This window comes from Mauremys reevesii, linkage group 8 (assembly GCF_016161935.1).
Source record: "Mauremys reevesii isolate NIE-2019 linkage group 8, ASM1616193v1, whole genome shotgun sequence".
Classification (NCBI taxonomy): Eukaryota; Metazoa; Chordata; order Testudines; family Geoemydidae; genus Mauremys; species Mauremys reevesii.
In genome coordinates this window covers 76,123,661-76,140,463 of record NC_052630.1, presented here as the reverse complement: position 1 = coordinate 76,140,463, position 16,803 = coordinate 76,123,661, and the positions used below count along the sequence as shown (strand labels likewise).

Here is a 16,803-nt window from a genome sequence, read left to right as displayed (position 1 = left end):
GCTTGTGATTTTATTAATTTTTAATGATGTCCCCATGAGATTTGTGAGGGAGGAATCTGGAAGACCTCATCTGGTTTCCCTGCCCCAGCCCACCTCTTCAGTCTCCAGAGCTTCCCCCAGTCCTACACAGACTTCCCTCCACATGTGGGCTCAGAGGGGTGCATGGAGCCTCAAAGGAAGAGGCACAGTTTCTAAATATTAAACAAGGCAAATTATCTTTATTATAGTACCTGTCAGAGCGGAGGTGGGCAAACTACAGTGGCCCGTGGGACCCTCCTGCCTGGTCCCTAAGCTCCTGGCCCGGGAGGCTACCCCTGGCCCCTCCCCTGCTGTTCCCCTTTCCCCGCAGCCTCAGCTCGCTCTGCCACTGGTGCAGTGCTCTGGGCGGTGGGGCTGTGAGCTTCTGGAGCAGCTGCAGAGCCCGGCCTGACCCAGTGCTCTGTGCTGCACGGTGGCGACAGCGTGGTTGGCTCCAGCCGGGCAGCACAGCTGTAGCGCCGCCAGCCACCAATGCCTCAGGCAGCGCGGTAAGGGGGCAGGGAGTGGGCGGAGGGGGTTGGATAGAGAGCAAGGCAGTTCAGGGGGGGTGGATAGAGGGCGGGGCAGTCAGAGGATGGGGAACGGGGGTTGAATGGGGGCAGGGGTCCTGGGGAAATAGGAAGGAGAGGAAGGGTTGGATGGGGCAGGGGGCAGTCAGGGGACATGGAGAAGGGGTGGTTGGATGGGGCATGGGTCCCCGGGGGGCAGTCAGGAAGGAGGGAGGGTTGGATGGGGGGGCAGTCAGGGGCAGGCGTTCCGGGGGCAGTCAGAGGACAGGGAGAAGGGATTGTTGGATGGGGCAGGGGTCCCGGGGTGGGAGGAGCGGCAGTCAGGAATGAGAGAGGGGGTTAGATGGGCTGGCGGGGGGCAGTCAGGTGCAGGGGTTCCTGGGGCAGTCAGGGGACAGGAGAAGGAGTGGTTGCATGGGGCAAGGGTCCCGTGGGGGGCGTCAGGAATGAGGGGAGGGGTTGGATGGGGCAGTCGAGGGCAGGGGCCCCAGGGGACAGGGAGCAGGGGTGTGTGTGGATGGGGCAGGGATTGGGAGGGGGGACACGATCCCCCTCCCCTGACCGGCCCTCCATGCAATTTCCGAAACCCGATGCGGCCCTCAGGCCAAAAAGTTTGCCTGCCCCTGTGTTAGAGTGACAGCCATGGGGTGAAGGTCTGTTCTCTTTTCACCTGTGCTCTTAGGGATGCTTTCAACAGCCATCGTGATAGTCAATTTTCATATGGAAACATGCAGTTTAATTAGGCAACTTTCAGGCATGTTCCCTGTGCCGGAGCATAACAGTTGACAAGGAAATTATTTATGTAAGATCTTGAGCAGAGAACATACAATTAACACAGTGGAGCTTTTATTCAGAAAAGGTTGTTGAATTCTTTATATGATATTGTGGTTGACAAGCAGAGATAAATGCCGCGCTGTGTGTGTGTGTTCTGCACAATCAGATTTCATTAAACTTTTAGCATTGTTTCTCCTAAATCATAGTTCTTGACAGTGTGAAATGACCATATGTTGCAGTACTGCTACAGACTGAACTCTTGAGTTTTAAGTGTTAACTACACTTAGTTGGAGTAGCTGATTATTTCTTTTGATCTCTAACATATCTGTGTTAATTCATTTTGAGCATTTAAGGCTTATGTGCAGTTTTATTTAGAGTTAACCAAAATGATACATTTGACAGGTGACACCACATAAAACATTTCTGAGATTATAGGACTATAAGATTTTATTTCACATATTCTATTTTGTGATCTTCAAAATGTGTTCTAAAAGAAATGTAAACATTTTAATTAGTCATAAAATTAACAAGACCTGCAGACTTTCCATTAAGGCTGAATAAATGATCTGAGATCCTTTCTTTAAAACATGGGTGATTCATTACATAAGCAAATATCTTTATTTGGAGCTTGTAAATGCATTGGCCACTTACCTAGCCTTTGGAGAGGGGAGAGAGATCCCTTAAAGACCTCATTAGCAAAGAGGGGAACTAAAAGCGAGGAATAGCAGCCAGGAGGGAAGAGAATGCAGAGGAAGAAAAGAGGATATCTTTATTGTCATGAATATCTTCATTTACCCTCTCTCTCCCCCACCCCCAATAGCCTAGAATAGAAGGAGATCTCTGCACTTACCAAAGGGTGCGGGGAGAGAATGGAGGGGATTCTCAGCAGGTCTAAGGATGGCACCTAGGTTGGAAGTCCATTGTCACCTCTCTCTAGCTTACAGCAATCAGTAATGTAGATTTCCCTACAGCAAAACTCTCTGCAGTCACTGAGCACACATTCGGTACTGGCTGCAAGGTGTGCAGATTGTGCTGCCTTTCAGGTGGTTGCTAACTCTCTCAATTATTATCAGTGATGTCATGATATTTGGTGGTGTTTATAAAGACCCCACTCTTGAAATCAAATTGTGATTTATTTATTTTTTAAGACTCACCGTTTACATTTTTTTTTAAAGTTTCTAGCCCTCATAGCTGTGGAGAACAGCTTGAAAATATGAACTCTAAATGCTCATAGCCAGAAAGCAAATAAGTAGAACTCTAAACTTATTGCTACGTAGAATCTCATTTTTAAGCCAGCATCATGATATTATGTCATGACTCGTGATTTTTGAATGCTGGAGTTGGCAAAACCATTTTTATCCTCTCCTGTTCCCTAATAACACCATCCAGGAGGATATGTGCTCCCACTAGTTCTTCCTGCCTGGGTGATAAAGCTTCTCTAATTACTCATTTCAGTTTAAAAAATGGTGAACAATATGAAGAGTGAAATGATCATCTTTTAGATCCACAGGCTTAATCATGGATCATGTTGATGATCCTTTTGGAGCTACTTTCTGTAGAAAGCTTGGCTGCCTATATTTTTACTTGTTGTAGAAGCAGATCATTACATTCTGTAGGAGTAGGACTTAAGATCTGACTTCTTTTCCTGCTTCTGCCACAAACTTTTTGGGTAAATTAATGTAGGCCTGAATTTTCAGCAGTAACGTAATTTTGGATGCCCAATTTAAGAGACCTTAACAGAACCTGACTTTCAGAGGGCACAAGGTGTTCAGAACTTTCTGAAAATCAGGCCCTTTTAGAGATGTCTCAAGTTGGACAAAATCTCTGGTCACTTTCGGAAATGTTGGCCTTACTCTCTGGGCCTTAGTTTCCATCTCTGTAAAATGAGGATAGTATTGACTCTCTACCAGGGAGGGAGGATGTTTAGGGGCTTAATTCAGTAATGTTTATAAAAGGTTTTACTCCCAGTCCTTGGATGGGAGATATTCTAAAGTAATCCTGTAACCACATGAAGACACTATTCAAGACCTACACTTTTCTCTGCGTATATGTCTTGACCCAGACAGTGGCACAGGTACCTCTGTGAGCGGACTAGGGGTGGGGTATGTTTACACTGCAATTAAAAACCCATGGCTGGCCCATGCCACCTGACTCGGGCTCACAGGATTCGGGATGTGGAGCTGTTTACTTGCAGTGTAGACTTCTGGCCTTGGGCTGCAGCCACCTCGCAGGGTCTTAGAGCTTAGGCGGCAGCCCAAGCTCAAAAGACTACACTGCAGTTAAACAGCCCTGCGGCCTAAGTTCCATGAGCCCGAATCAGCTGGCATGCACCAGCCACAGGTGTCTAATTGCAGTGTAGACATGCCATTGGCGTACTAGAAGATACTAGTTAATGAAATTTACTCCATAAATACTGGCTTTTTATTATCTCCAAAAATATTTCTGTATGGGCTTCCCTTGTACAAAGATAGCCATACTCCTAAATGTACTTGTTAAAGCTTGTTGTAAGAAAACTATTAAATAGAAAGCTTGTTTTTAAGCAGGAGAGCTGAAATTATGGAAACGTATTTCATGTTAACCAGATGTCATTTAATAACTTGGTAATAATGTGGTGGTGTTACTTGTCTTAACAAGAATTTCACTTATTCTTTCACATGTAGCATATGTGGAGTAGCCAGCTTAACCGGGTTTTATCATAAGACGTAGTTTGACATTTTCAGCCTTTTTTTTTTTTTTTTAACTTTACAAAGACCTGTTTACCATATGGTATAAGTGGGTGTGTAGGAAACTGCACTGCTTCACTAAATCTGGTATATACAACCCTGCTTTTTCATAAAATGAGCATGAGAGTTCATTTATATCTCCATACAGTACTAAGGCTGACACTTTCAAATGAACTGCTCAAGCGCAGGTGTGTACAGCTGGGCATCTAAATTCACATTTAAGCATCTAAACAAAAATGGCATGAGGTGCTGAGTGTCTGCAGCTCCTATTGACTTCAGTGGGAAGCTACCAGCTCAGCACCTCTGAAAATCACACCACTTTTAGATGCCCAGCTTTAGGCACAGTCTAAACAATTTGGCCCCTTTTAAAAAATTATATAGGATATCTTAATTCAATGTCTGTTGTCCTCTTGCAATCAAGTCACTATTCTCTTCTTTTTTTAAAGGCCACTGTTTGTGACAAATTAATAAAATTAAGGACGTTCCAAGGGCTGATTGAACTCTGTGTGGCTCAAAGCTTCTCTCTCTCTCTCTCTCTTTTCCTCCCACCCCCCAACAGAAGTTGGTCCAATAAAAGATATTGCCTCACCTACCTACCTTCACACCAATAATTCTCTGTCATGTCTTAATGTTTCAGTATGTGAAAGTAAGCAACCTGCAATCTGAATGTTAAAGATTTCCCCGCCGTGTCATTTGTACTAAAAAAAAAAAAACTCCCGTTTGCATTGTCTGCAGTGGTGCTTCCTTGCACCTTAATTCCAGTTTAGTTTGCAGTTCTTTTAAAATATGTTAGAACTTATGGAGCTTTGAGTGTCACTGCAGTGCAATTGAAGCAGTGCAGGTCATTTGAATTATTGATCTGATGGCTGCTTCAGAACTGTGGATTGTTGGTGTTTCGGTGACACTGGGACATTGGGTCCATCTCCTGCTCTCAGGTATTTGCATGCAACTCCATTTAATTCAAGTAGCGTTTCATACCATTTTGAGGATAGCAAATATGGCCTTTAATGCATCCTAGGAATAATACATGCTGCTTATAATGCAGCCCCATGTAGTGGTAATAGCTTTGAAATAATGGGGACTAGAAATGTGAAGCTTATTACTACACAGTGCAGGCTAAAATCCTGATCCCATTGAAGTCAATTGCAAAACTCCCATTGGCTTCAACAGTGCAAGATCCAGCCTTATATCATTCATTGTTAGAAAAGCAGCTTCTGGATAACTGCTTTTAAATGGGGGGTAAAAATAGAGGCAGCTGTTAAATGCCAAAAGGACCCAGTTTGCCAACTGAGAAATTAATCATGTTCTATATGTGTTCATAAATATGATTCATAGACTACATTGAGTCAGATTGTCTCTGCCTTAAAACAGTTTCAGATTTGAATTTAATGCAAAAATACTAGAAACATATACATAGTTGGATGAAATTGTTTGACCAAATCTCTAAGTAGTGCTTATCTGAAAAGTTTCAGAGGTTTGGCTGTTTCTTGCCAAAGGCCAAAAGTGGCCAACGTATTGATCCAGTACTGAATTTCTGCAAAATGTGGTGTTCCCTAATGCACAAAAGTAACTACTGTTGTCAGTAGTAAGACACTGACAGTATGATTAAGGAGAATACACCAATCAGAAGGCTGGTTTCTTGGCATAAACATGTTCAGTCTTTAGCAAATAACAAATAGTTTAAAAGTATGTGCACAAGCCTCTTGCTTTTTAAAAGTAAAAGCCGTAGCCCTCTTTAATTAGAGCACAACACAGAAAAAATCCTGAGATGAAAAAGTCTGTAATTCTGCAGTATTGTAGAGGTAGCATTTTGCAGTGTCAACCGGTGTCCTACGGGCACTGGTCAGGAAATTGTGACAACTGGTGCCAGTGGGTAATTATCATACACATTCTCTTTAATCCTGAGAGTGGATGGCTTGAAGAAGAAGAATGCATCTCCAGGCCTTTTCTCTGATATCCTTGTCTCCAGCTGAACTCTGAGGTCTGATCACTCTAATTCTTGTTCTATCAGTACTTCCTCTACTCCCCTACTGAGCACTTCTTACTAAAAAAAATACTTCCAGATCATCAATTCCTGTCTTTGAGATACTCAGAATACCTCTTCTTGGTCTTTTAAAAAGAGTAGCCATTCTTATCACACAAATGACTGCTTAGTCATGACTGCTATTTTTACATAGCATGGAGGAAATACTGTTGGCACTAGTCCAAACACTAATGTAAATTCCAGTTGTGAACATTGCTGTCCTATGAAAGAATGGTGTTTACATGTCACAGCTAGGTTTTGTTTCATGTTGTGTGCTTACCTCATATTTCTTAGTGCTGCCATTTTTGAATAGTTTAAGTATTTAATGAATCTCATAGATTAAACTCCAAAAGGCAATGAAAAATAATTAAATGTCATACTGTTTTAGACATCACAGAAATAAACATTTTACTATTCTGTTCTTTCAGGAAATCAAGATTTTTTTACATTTTTTAAAATGATTGTTTTTGTATTAATAAACAATGTTTACTTTGTTATTTGGGATCTTTTGTGTGGCCTACCCCTCTTTTGCTTAATTAAAGGCACCTTTTGTTTTAATTTGCATTTCTTTTAAAATGGAGATTTAGTCCTATCTCCAGTTTCCACAGAGGGTCTGATGTCAGAGTAATTACCTACAAGTAACACTCCCTTGAACTGCTGAATTTGTAGGAAGCTGTGTAGTCTGCTTTTTTTTCCTTTAAATAAATTCAGATGTTTAAATGCATTTTTCAGAAGTTGTCTTCTAAACAATAAAAATAAATCTTTCCACTAGTGTTACTGACATTTTCTGTTTACCGGGATGAATACGTTACATGAAACCGCATGTACCTGAAACCACTAATGGCAAGGAGGGGAACGTTTCACCAGTTATATACAGATAACACAATAGTGTGAAATTTCCTTACAGTGTTGATCACAGGTCTTTTGTGTAGGCACTAAAATTAAAACTGTTAGGAGGTAAAAGAAATAGTGTTTAACTAACACAAGCTTTTTTATACAGACTTACAACATACATTGTAATGGCCCCTTGTGATACAGTGACTGCCTCTTAGCAGCACTGACCTTGGGTCCACAAAACAGAGCATATTTGAGCCTGTTAATTGCGAAGTGCCCTCATCTCATGAAAAATAAGTCTGGCTTTGGTGCTACTGATGTTTCAGCCTGGGAACAACTATAAAGAGATTCAGCTGGCTCTCAAATTCTTAAAAGTATTATGAAAATTAACCTGGGTTTTTTAAATCTCCTTTGGAGAAACAACATTTTCAGAACAAGGAAGTTAGGGGGCTCTGCTTTGCTCACCAGTTTGAAGAATCATGGTCTAATGGAAAAGTCTCTGCAAAATTTTGTTTGCAAACAGCAGAATTTTAAAAAGCACTACAGGAACCGTGTCCATTTCTATACAAATGATTAGGTACTTTAAAAGGCCAACTAATCTTTTAAAATTTGCTTTAAAGATGAAATGTGTGGATCACTGAAGCCATATTTATTATTTGATCCAATTACAGTATTGTGCTCCTTATGGGGTTGTTTTTTTAATTTTTGCAGCTGTTCCAATTTAGTTTTGCTACAGTGTTCACTTCTTAAAATCCATACTGTTTTTTGTTATGAAAGAAGGCAGGACTGCATGTAAAGAGTTTAATATATTACATAATAATATACAGTAAGATAGAAAACATGTAAAATTGAAGACTGTTAATAACCCTGATTAACAGCATCTCAGAATCGAATTATATCCTCTGTCAAAAAAAAATTCTGACCAACAAGAACACAGAAGTTCTTAAAATAAATGTACACAGCTCACTGTATAAGAAAGTTATCAGAGACTGCTTCATGGGAACAGATGTCCTACTGAGGAAATGCAGTGCTCTGATTGATCTGCAGCTTCTGAGTGTTATTTTATTCATATCTCATGTGCCCAGTGGCAGTGGGTGAAGTTAAATTAAATAATAATCTGAAAGGCCACTGTGGGAAGTTTCCAACTATTTGGAGAATTCGTGGCTTTAAAAAAAGAGCGTTTACTACCTAAAAGCTTTTTCAGTTGTTTTGTAGAGAGACCTTTTTAAATAAACAGACAGAGGTTTTTCATTAGTAAACACACCCAGGTTCTCTAGAAAATAGTATGAAGCTCTGTTGTGCCTGTGTCATCTTCGTGACTTGGTAGATCTTGTGAAAAAGAAGGTTTTGCTGGTAATTTGTTGCTGGAAATACTTTCTTCAGCTACTCTAAAGTAAAATAGTATTTCCTACAGTTCTTACAACTGTTTTCGTACAAGGAACTGCATAACTTGTACAAGATGAACAATCACTTTTGTGAAGACAATACAAAATTTACTATAAATTCTTGGGGTATTTTTAAGTTACGTAAAACTTTAATCTTCAAAGCACATAATTTGATGTTGCCTGTTATGTAACAGCTAATAGTTGATTAACTGCATATGAAACTAATCTCTTGCTTGATTTTATTTAATTTAAAACTGATGGAGATTTGGTAAAAGGCAATAAAATTTCACAATTTAATACTCATATGCTACATTGTAAACTTATAAACGATCACTTGTAATGTTATAAATGGGGCATGTCCTAGAAATATCTTTCCTCTTTGGCACTTGTTTAATAGCTGATAGCTCTGTATAAAGCACACCAGCCTTGTTCAGACATTTAAAGTCCTCTCTTCTGTATTCAATGTCATCTTCCAGGTTGTCACAGATTATTCCAGTCTTTGCAAATTCTCAACAGAGTCCAGTATATACACAGTTCCTGTCCACATTACTTGAAGAATTGCATTTCACTAAAGAAGATCTTGAAAGTTTAACAAGAATATTTAGACATGGCAGCATGCCTGAATGGTCAGTCATCTCAAAACTATGGTACCTGGCATAAGATTTTTCGAATCAAGTGGATTTCTTAAAAGCAAATATTTTGACTGTAGATAGTATCAGTAAAGTTAGAAGATGGGTAAGGTGTTTTCAAAATGGAAGAATATGTACAGTATGGAAAATTAGTGTCACCATTCCGGCACTGAGTAAATGCTAACATAATTGTGTCATCCTGTCAAAATATATAGTAATTTTCAATGGAATTTTACTTAAATTCTATTAGCAAATATAAAACAAACTCTGGTTTATGGGGACAGCATTTGAATCTTATTTGGCTTGATTTTTATTCAAATTGGATGGTTATAGCCAATTACCTTATTAAAATTTAACTCTTCAAAAGCTTAGATTTTGTTTGTTAGAAACCCCCATTTTTGCTTATTACTGAGGTTAATTTTACTTTCTGAATGGCAGTAGGAGGGGTAATTTTTTATTTTTAGAACTAGTATTGGTCATACTTATTAGCTGATACACTTCTACTTTTAAAGTTACTGATCAATTTTTTCTCTGTTGTTACCCACAGAATGATGATGAGCTCAAACCCTCTTCTTTTTCACCTGAAGTCAGTATTGAAGTATTGCTATAGTGAACAATATTTTTTTCTTTTTAGAGTTGAAATTAAGCATTTTACTTTGCATCCTGTACTTTCATGTCTGTTTCTTATGAAGGTGTTCTGAAATCTTTTTGGACAAGCTAAGTAGCACAGCTTTAGTTCCAGGTATGGATGAAGCTAAAATAAGTTTTTTTTATGCTCTGAAAATTGTCTGAGGAAAAAGTAGTAAGGATCTCCATTTTTTGTTTCATTGCTAAATCTTAAGGCAAACTGTGCCCACAAGATTAGGGGAAAGAAAGAAAGAAGACAGAGTATGTACCAGTCTCATGGAAGGCAGGGTACCATTACTGGCATCTTTTCTGCTGTTTTCCTGCATTGAGCAGCATTCTCCAGCAGAATGCTGAGAAGAACAGCAAAAATTTCTGGTCTACAGCCACCCCACCCACCCCCCAGTGGCTTGTATATCTATTTTTGCTACTTATGAAGATTGGTTTGGGTTCAAATTTCTGTAACATTTGAGAATTTAAAACCAATTGTGTAGCTGTTCATAGTTTGGCTTGCAAGAAATTCATGGTTTATTTTTGAATAATTAAAAAGACCTCATTTGAGCTTTATTTCAATAGTTATTACATTTATTTTGTGATTGATGCACTGTTTAGCTTTCCAGACCAAGACCATCATGACCTGCTCACAGTGTTAAGCCGATTAATAAACATGCTTTGAAACCAAACTACTTGTAGTTCTTAGTGTTGTCATAAGATGGTGTATTGTGCTATTCTTTACTTGCAGTCCATTGCTGAATTCACAATCTTAATTGTATTTTGACAAACCCAAAAAATTCCAATTCACTAAATGGCATTTGTAGTAAACTGAAACATCATTAGACTCAGACTCAGAGAATTTAAGGTTAGAAGGGACCATCATGATCATCTAGTCTGACCCCCTGCACATTGCAGGCCACAGAAATAGACCCCTAACCTCTGACTGAGTTATTGAAGTTCTCAAATCATCATTTAAAGACTTCAAGTTACAGAGAATCCACCATTTACACTAATTTAAACCTGCAAGTGACCCATGCCCCATGCTGCAGAAGAAGGCCAAAAAAAAAAACCCAGGGTCTCTGCCAATCTGACCTGGGGGAAAATTCCTTTCCAACCCCAAACATGGCAGTCAGTCAGCCCCTGAGCATTGGGCAAGGCCTGCCAGTCAGCCACCTAGGAAAGAATTCTCTGTAGTAACTCAGAGCCCTCCCCATCTAGTAACCCATCATCAGCCACTGGAAATATTTTCTGCTAGCAGTCACAGATCAGCTACATGCCACTGTAGGCAGTTTCATCATACCATCCCCTCCATAAACTTATCAAGTCAGTCTTGAAGCCAGCTAGGTTTTTTGCCCCCACTGCTCCCCTTATAAGGCTGTTCCAGAACGTCACTCCTGTGATGGTTAGAAACCTTCCTATAATGTCAAGTCTAAACTTGTGGATGGCCAGTTATATCCATTTGTCCTTGTGTCCACATTAGAACTAAGTAACTCCTTTCCCTCTGGGTTATTTATCCCTCTGATGTATTTATAGAGAGCAGTCGTATCAGCCTTATTTGGGTTAGGCTAAACAAGCCAAGCTCTTTGAGTCTCCTCTCATAAGGTAGGTTTTCCATTCCTCAGATCATCTGAGTAGACCGTTTCAACATCTGTGCCAGTTTGAATTCATCTTTCTTAAACATGGGAGCCCAGAATTGCATGCAGTATTCTAGATAAGGTTTCAACAGTACTTTGTATAATGGTAATAACGCTTCCCTGTCTCTACTGGAAATAGCTCACCTGATGCATCCTAGGAGTGCATTAGCGTTTTTCACAGCCTCATCATATTGGCAGCTCATGGGCATCCTGTGATCAACAAATACACTCAGGTCTGTCTCCTCCTCTGTCACTTCCAACTGATATAGCAGTTTATAGCAAAAATTCTTGTTGTTAGTCCCTAAGTGCATGACTTTGCACTATTAAATTTTATCCCATTTCTGTTACTGCTGTTTACAAGTTCATCCAGATCATCGTGTATGATATTCCACTCCTCCTCCCTATTGACACTACCTCCCAATTTTGTGGCATCTGCAAAATTTATTAGTACACTCCCACTTCTTGTGGCAAGGTCAGTAATAAAAATGTTAAGATTGGTATAAAAATGTTAAATAGGTTAATTAGTTAAAACACTGCAGCCGTATTCGTTGTTAGGATTGATGTACAGTAACTCAGTTTTCAAGCAGAGTTTATTCCTTTGTTTTGTGACTAACTAGGGTCCTAAAGGGAACCACACATTTGATTAGTTATTGCTCAGTAGTTCCTTCATGATACTCAAGAGAGGGGAAGGGATATGTCTTCCTTAACAATAAGCCTGTGAAACATTTTTCCTAGAAAGCGATTCGGTGCATAAGTACTCAACTGTCTACTACCTACTACTAATCTATCACTACATGAGAACTCATATTCAGCTTAGTTACCAAATGGTTGAGTTTGGGAAGAGAGCTATGTGCTAGGCTAAAATATAAACTGTTTGAAGTACACAATGGAAAAAATACCTTTTAAAGACTAGAGCGTTTGAAGCCAAATTCTGATTTGGATAGAAGTTGCAACAGCTTGTAGCAAGGAGTTCTTATCAGCTACCAACACTTTACAAAGAATGTTGATGAGCAATGAGACCTTATGAAAAGATGAACATAAAATCCTCTAATTGGGTAACATGTACAAGTTGTCATGAACCAGGGGCTGTGGAGCCTCATTTAAAGTGAAGGGCATGGATTTGCACGCACGCGCACACACCACCATCGCGATCTTCCTCTTCCCCCTCCTAATCTGAGTGGTTGGCATTGTGTCCTGGACAGGGGTAGCAGCACCGCTCAGGTTGGCCCAACCAAAAAACTATGTCTAGTTTTCCTTTATCACAAGCAGAAGTAACTTTTAAAGGCTATGGTGACCATACCTAGAAGGTACATGGTTACTATATGACACTCTAGTGTCTGAGACCAGAACAGTGTGTCATGGTGACACTTACTTGTGTGAGGGCTCAGTAGGGTCTACTAAAGGTGCCTTTTCTTCATAGGAAAAGCTAATAACAACTCTCTAGGAGGCTTCCATGTTTTGACATCTCAGTATCATGGGAGTCTAGCTCAAATCCCAAGGAAGCTGCTGGACTCTTCTAAAGCTTACCTGCCAAAGCACTGGAGTGTAAGGACTCCAGCAATGATCCTCTCTCCCCATCCTCTCAGTGTCTGGAAGATAAGGGGAAAGAAAGCATTTAACTACTGTTTGTATTACAGTTGCACACCTAGAGCTAAGCACTGTAGAAACACATAGGATAATCTGGAGATCTTACAGTGTGCTTTAATACAGTATTTATTCTGCATTTGCCATCACTTCAGAGAATGGCTTAAGTAAGCCACTTACCTATTCCGTGCCTCAGTTTACTTCTCTGTAAGTAATACACTGTTTGCCCACCCTACAACTGTGCTGTGAGATAGGTGTTATGAACATGCAAAGTACTATGAATGAGTTTTTCATCAGCTTCAGTACTTCTCACTTTGAAATGTTTTTACATTTCCTGTCAGCTCAGTGGTGTGATTTTTTTTTTTTGGTTTGTTTTGGGGGGTTATTTTTAGGCATACTCTTCAGCACTGCTTAGTGGAAACATTTGAGCTTCTAATGAAAAGTAAATAGCTCTTGGGCTCCAAGAAGCCTATTTATCAGAGTACGCTATAGCTGCCACTAGTGCCAACCACAATGGTTCTGAATAAATAAGTCTCCATGGTTTTTTTACTTCTCCCTTCTGGCTCTTGGGAAATAGAATCAACTCTTCTTCCCCGCACCCTGAGGGCATGAAGTCTGCTCTTTCTAACTTTGTTCCCCTTCTTCAAGGGCAAAAAGAGAACTTCCATCTTTTGCTGCCTAAAGGGGAGACCTCACAGTTCCCACACTACCACATGCAGTTTGCTCTGTGGTGGGGCCCTTTATTTTTGTGTGGGGAATGCTCCAATACTCACTGGGTGCAGGCAGAGCTAGAGGCTATTATGCTTTGGCATCACTTCAGCACAATTCTTTACAGATGTCCTGGTATAAGAGCAGGGCTTTCATATCACTGAACTGAGGCAGCAGGCACCATTACCAAAACTCCATCTCCTCATGATTCATGTATAGTTTAAATAGGATGAAAGATGCACATATTCCCATTGCCCCCCAGCATCAGAAAGGCTGCATGTGTCTCTAAAAGAGAGAAACCTATTGCTAAGCCCTATTTTTACACTTTCCTTCACTTTGTGGTTGCTTCTGGCCTTAATCCGAAGCAACCTGAAGCAGAAGCAAACGGAGTACACTTAGCAACAATAGCAAAAATGGAATTTGTTGTGTTTTCATGTGAGCAGTTTTTACAGCCACTGAACGCCTATAATGCATTTGTCCAGATGGCCACAGCCTTCCCAGGCAGCCCAAGAACAGAGGATAGATCTTCTCTGCAGAGTTCACCCATCCACACAGCAGAGCCACGTTTGTCTCATACCTGTGTAGTCAGGTTCACATTGGCACTGCAATAAGCAGGGTTAGGTGCTTGGATTTCTGGGGACAATATCCCAGGGTTCTTAGCACCTGATTAAGTTGAGCCATTCAAGGAATTGTTTCACAGTGTACTGTGGGAGAATCTGTCTGTCCTTCCTGAGCCCCTCTGCAGAAGTGTCCTTAGCCTGCCAATACATTGAACGGAGGCCTTGGGCGCTGTATACTCATCACTGCTAGCCCATACCAAGGCAGTCACCAAGAGACTTATTTCACGTATTACAGCTACTGGGACTTTTAATGCAGGTAGTTTGGGACAATGCTCTAACACTAGTACCAGTATAACAGTTTACTCTAGGCCAGTTCTGAACAAAGTAGGCCATTCATGCTTGCTAGAGCAATGGGTCTCAATCTTTCCAGACTACTGGTCCCCATTTCAGAAGTCTGATTTGTCTTGTGTATCCCAAGTTTCACCTCACTCAAAAACTACTTGCTTACAAACTCAGACATAAAAATGCAAAAGTGTCACAGCACACTAGTACTGAGAAATTGTTTTACTTTCTCATTTTAACCATATAATTATAAAATAAATCAATTGGAATATAAATGTTGTGTTTACATTCCAGTGTATAGTATATGGAGCTGTATAAACAAGTCATTGTATGAAATTTTAGTTTACACTGACGTCACTAGAACTTTTTATGTAGCCTGTTGTAAAACAAGGCAAATATCTAGATGAGTTGATGTACCCCCTGAAAGACATCTGCATTCCCCCAGGGACCCTTGGATGACAACCACTGTGGTACAGCATGTAATCCCAGTTTTGAATAATTGTTTTTAGGAGTAAGCAGTTCAAATACTGCTAGAATAAATCCTTAGTGTCACGTTTTTTAAAGAAGTTTTCCGTCTTGAAATCCATCGTGTAACACACATGGTGGAGGAAGTATGGGGGGGCAGGGACATGGCATGGTTCAGTTGAAGCTGAGCCTCCCCCATAGCATGCAGTATTCACCATAATTTAATTAGCATAACCCTGGGAAACCCTATTTTTGCTGTGATTTTTGCACCTGCCCCCCCGCCCAAAATACCGAACATGGCAGCAGCCTCTTACCCAGATGCAGCTTGAGTTCTGAGCCACTTCCTCTCCTGTCTGCTCCCCAGCCCATCTCTGAACAGATCCTTGGAATATGAGCCTAAGATGTCTCCCAGCCCACACAGCCATGGTCTAGTGCCTGCTCTTCTGCTCCCTCTGTGTCCAGGTTCTCCTCCACTGCAATCACCAGGTTGAAAAAAATTGACCATTCCACCTCAAGTGTATCATGCACAAAGATTCCACCTCAAGTGTATCATGCCCAGTGAAAGTCCTCATAGGAGGGGAACATACATGGAAAGTTCATGCACTTGCATGGGCATCCTTTGCTTTGCAGTAGGCACCCTAAAGGTTTTTTAAGTCCTTTCCAACACTGGTTATCCATACACTTGAACCCCTTCTCCACCAGCCTCTTTGAGACATGCTTATACAAATGCATCTCCCATAATGATGTTTCTTGGTATACTCAAAGCAAAGGGCAACCTGAAGTCTGGTGTGATCTTCTGGCCAGCTTGCAGCTCTGTGGGATGGCATCTTCTTGTGCGGTTTAGCTGAGCTGTGCAGAAAATGGAGCAGGCTGTGTGGAATTGGGTTTAAATGCTGACAAGTTGCATATAAACTGGCACATGGCTTCCAGGTCATAGGAAGCAAAGGGGAAAAGAGCAGGAAGAAGGACAAGAAAAATACAGCCCCCAAGGAATTGTGGGATGGCATCTGAGAATTATCAGAAACTAAACAATGCAACTTGGGCTTCAGCTCTGTCCACATGCAGAGCAGGAGAGTTAAAACCTGCCTAAAGCAAAACCCGTACCGTAGTCCACACCCCGAGAAGGGTGAACAAGACCAGGTTCAATGCACATATAAGCCAAGGTTTAAGGGCTGTGTGTGTGTGGATGGTAAGGGACGCTGAAACCCACTAAGAGCCCAGATTAACTCTGCAGTGAAATTGCAGCCTGAGAGATGCATCTTTAAGCCCAAACTTTGCAGATGACAATATGCTTGCCCCTAGGCTGTCACCACCATTTGCTCTTTTACAGAGCTTATGCTTCTGTTTTAGCAGTCATTAGCACACAAATGCATTTGCTGGTGGCTTTACTGCTGTGTGCATTGTTTATTTCTTTCAATACTTGCTTAATAGGATGAATTATAACAAATGCATTTTGTACTAGTTTTATGGAGATATCAGAATAAGCTAATAATTTAGATACTGTGCCTACTAACAAGACCACAGCTCTCTCCCACTTTCTCAGTTCTCTCATGCACAGGATGAGCAACGGTTAAAAAGCATGACGCAGTTCAGAAGAAAATCTGCCTATAAAAGAATGGATCGGGCAGTGGGTAGGTTAAAGTAACTGGCAGGTCTTCTGTGCTACTAACAAATAAGTTCAACATTTTTAGATTCAAATGGAACGCCTTCAAGATTTATCCCCTTTTGGATGCGATCCTGTCTTTGGGGCCAAGAAATTGAGGAGCTCTGTCCCAAAGTCTGAATTACAGGCAAGGTATTTACTTCAAACAGATGTAAATTTCAGCAATGGGTCTCAATCTTTCCAGACTACTGGTCCCCATTGCTCTTTTTAAAAAAAAAATGTTTGTGAAGAATGAAATGCCTTTGCAGTGGACCGCAAATCTAGTTTGCTTTTAAACTCTTTACAAATTTGTGTTATTTGGAAGCCTTAATTG

General features: G+C 40.7%; 1 protein-coding gene across 5 annotated transcripts in view; it reads left to right on the top strand.

The window, feature by feature from the left end:
- Positions 1 to 10,223, top strand: part of RPAP2 (RNA polymerase II associated protein 2) — a 63,006-nt gene extending 52,783 nt beyond the window's left edge. For 2 of the 5 annotated variants that reach the window (XM_039484066.1, XM_039484062.1), the window contains one exon: positions 8,764 to 10,223. In XM_039484066.1, coding sequence (XP_039340000.1) covers positions 8,764 to 8,947 — 184 coding nt within the window. In that variant the 3' untranslated portion in view covers positions 8,948 to 10,223. The remainder of the gene's footprint in view (positions 1 to 8,763) is intronic. The other 3 variants (XM_039484064.1, XM_039484063.1, XM_039484067.1) reach the window with 3 other exon arrangements.
- The last annotated feature ends 6,580 nt before the right edge of the window (positions 10,224 to 16,803 follow it).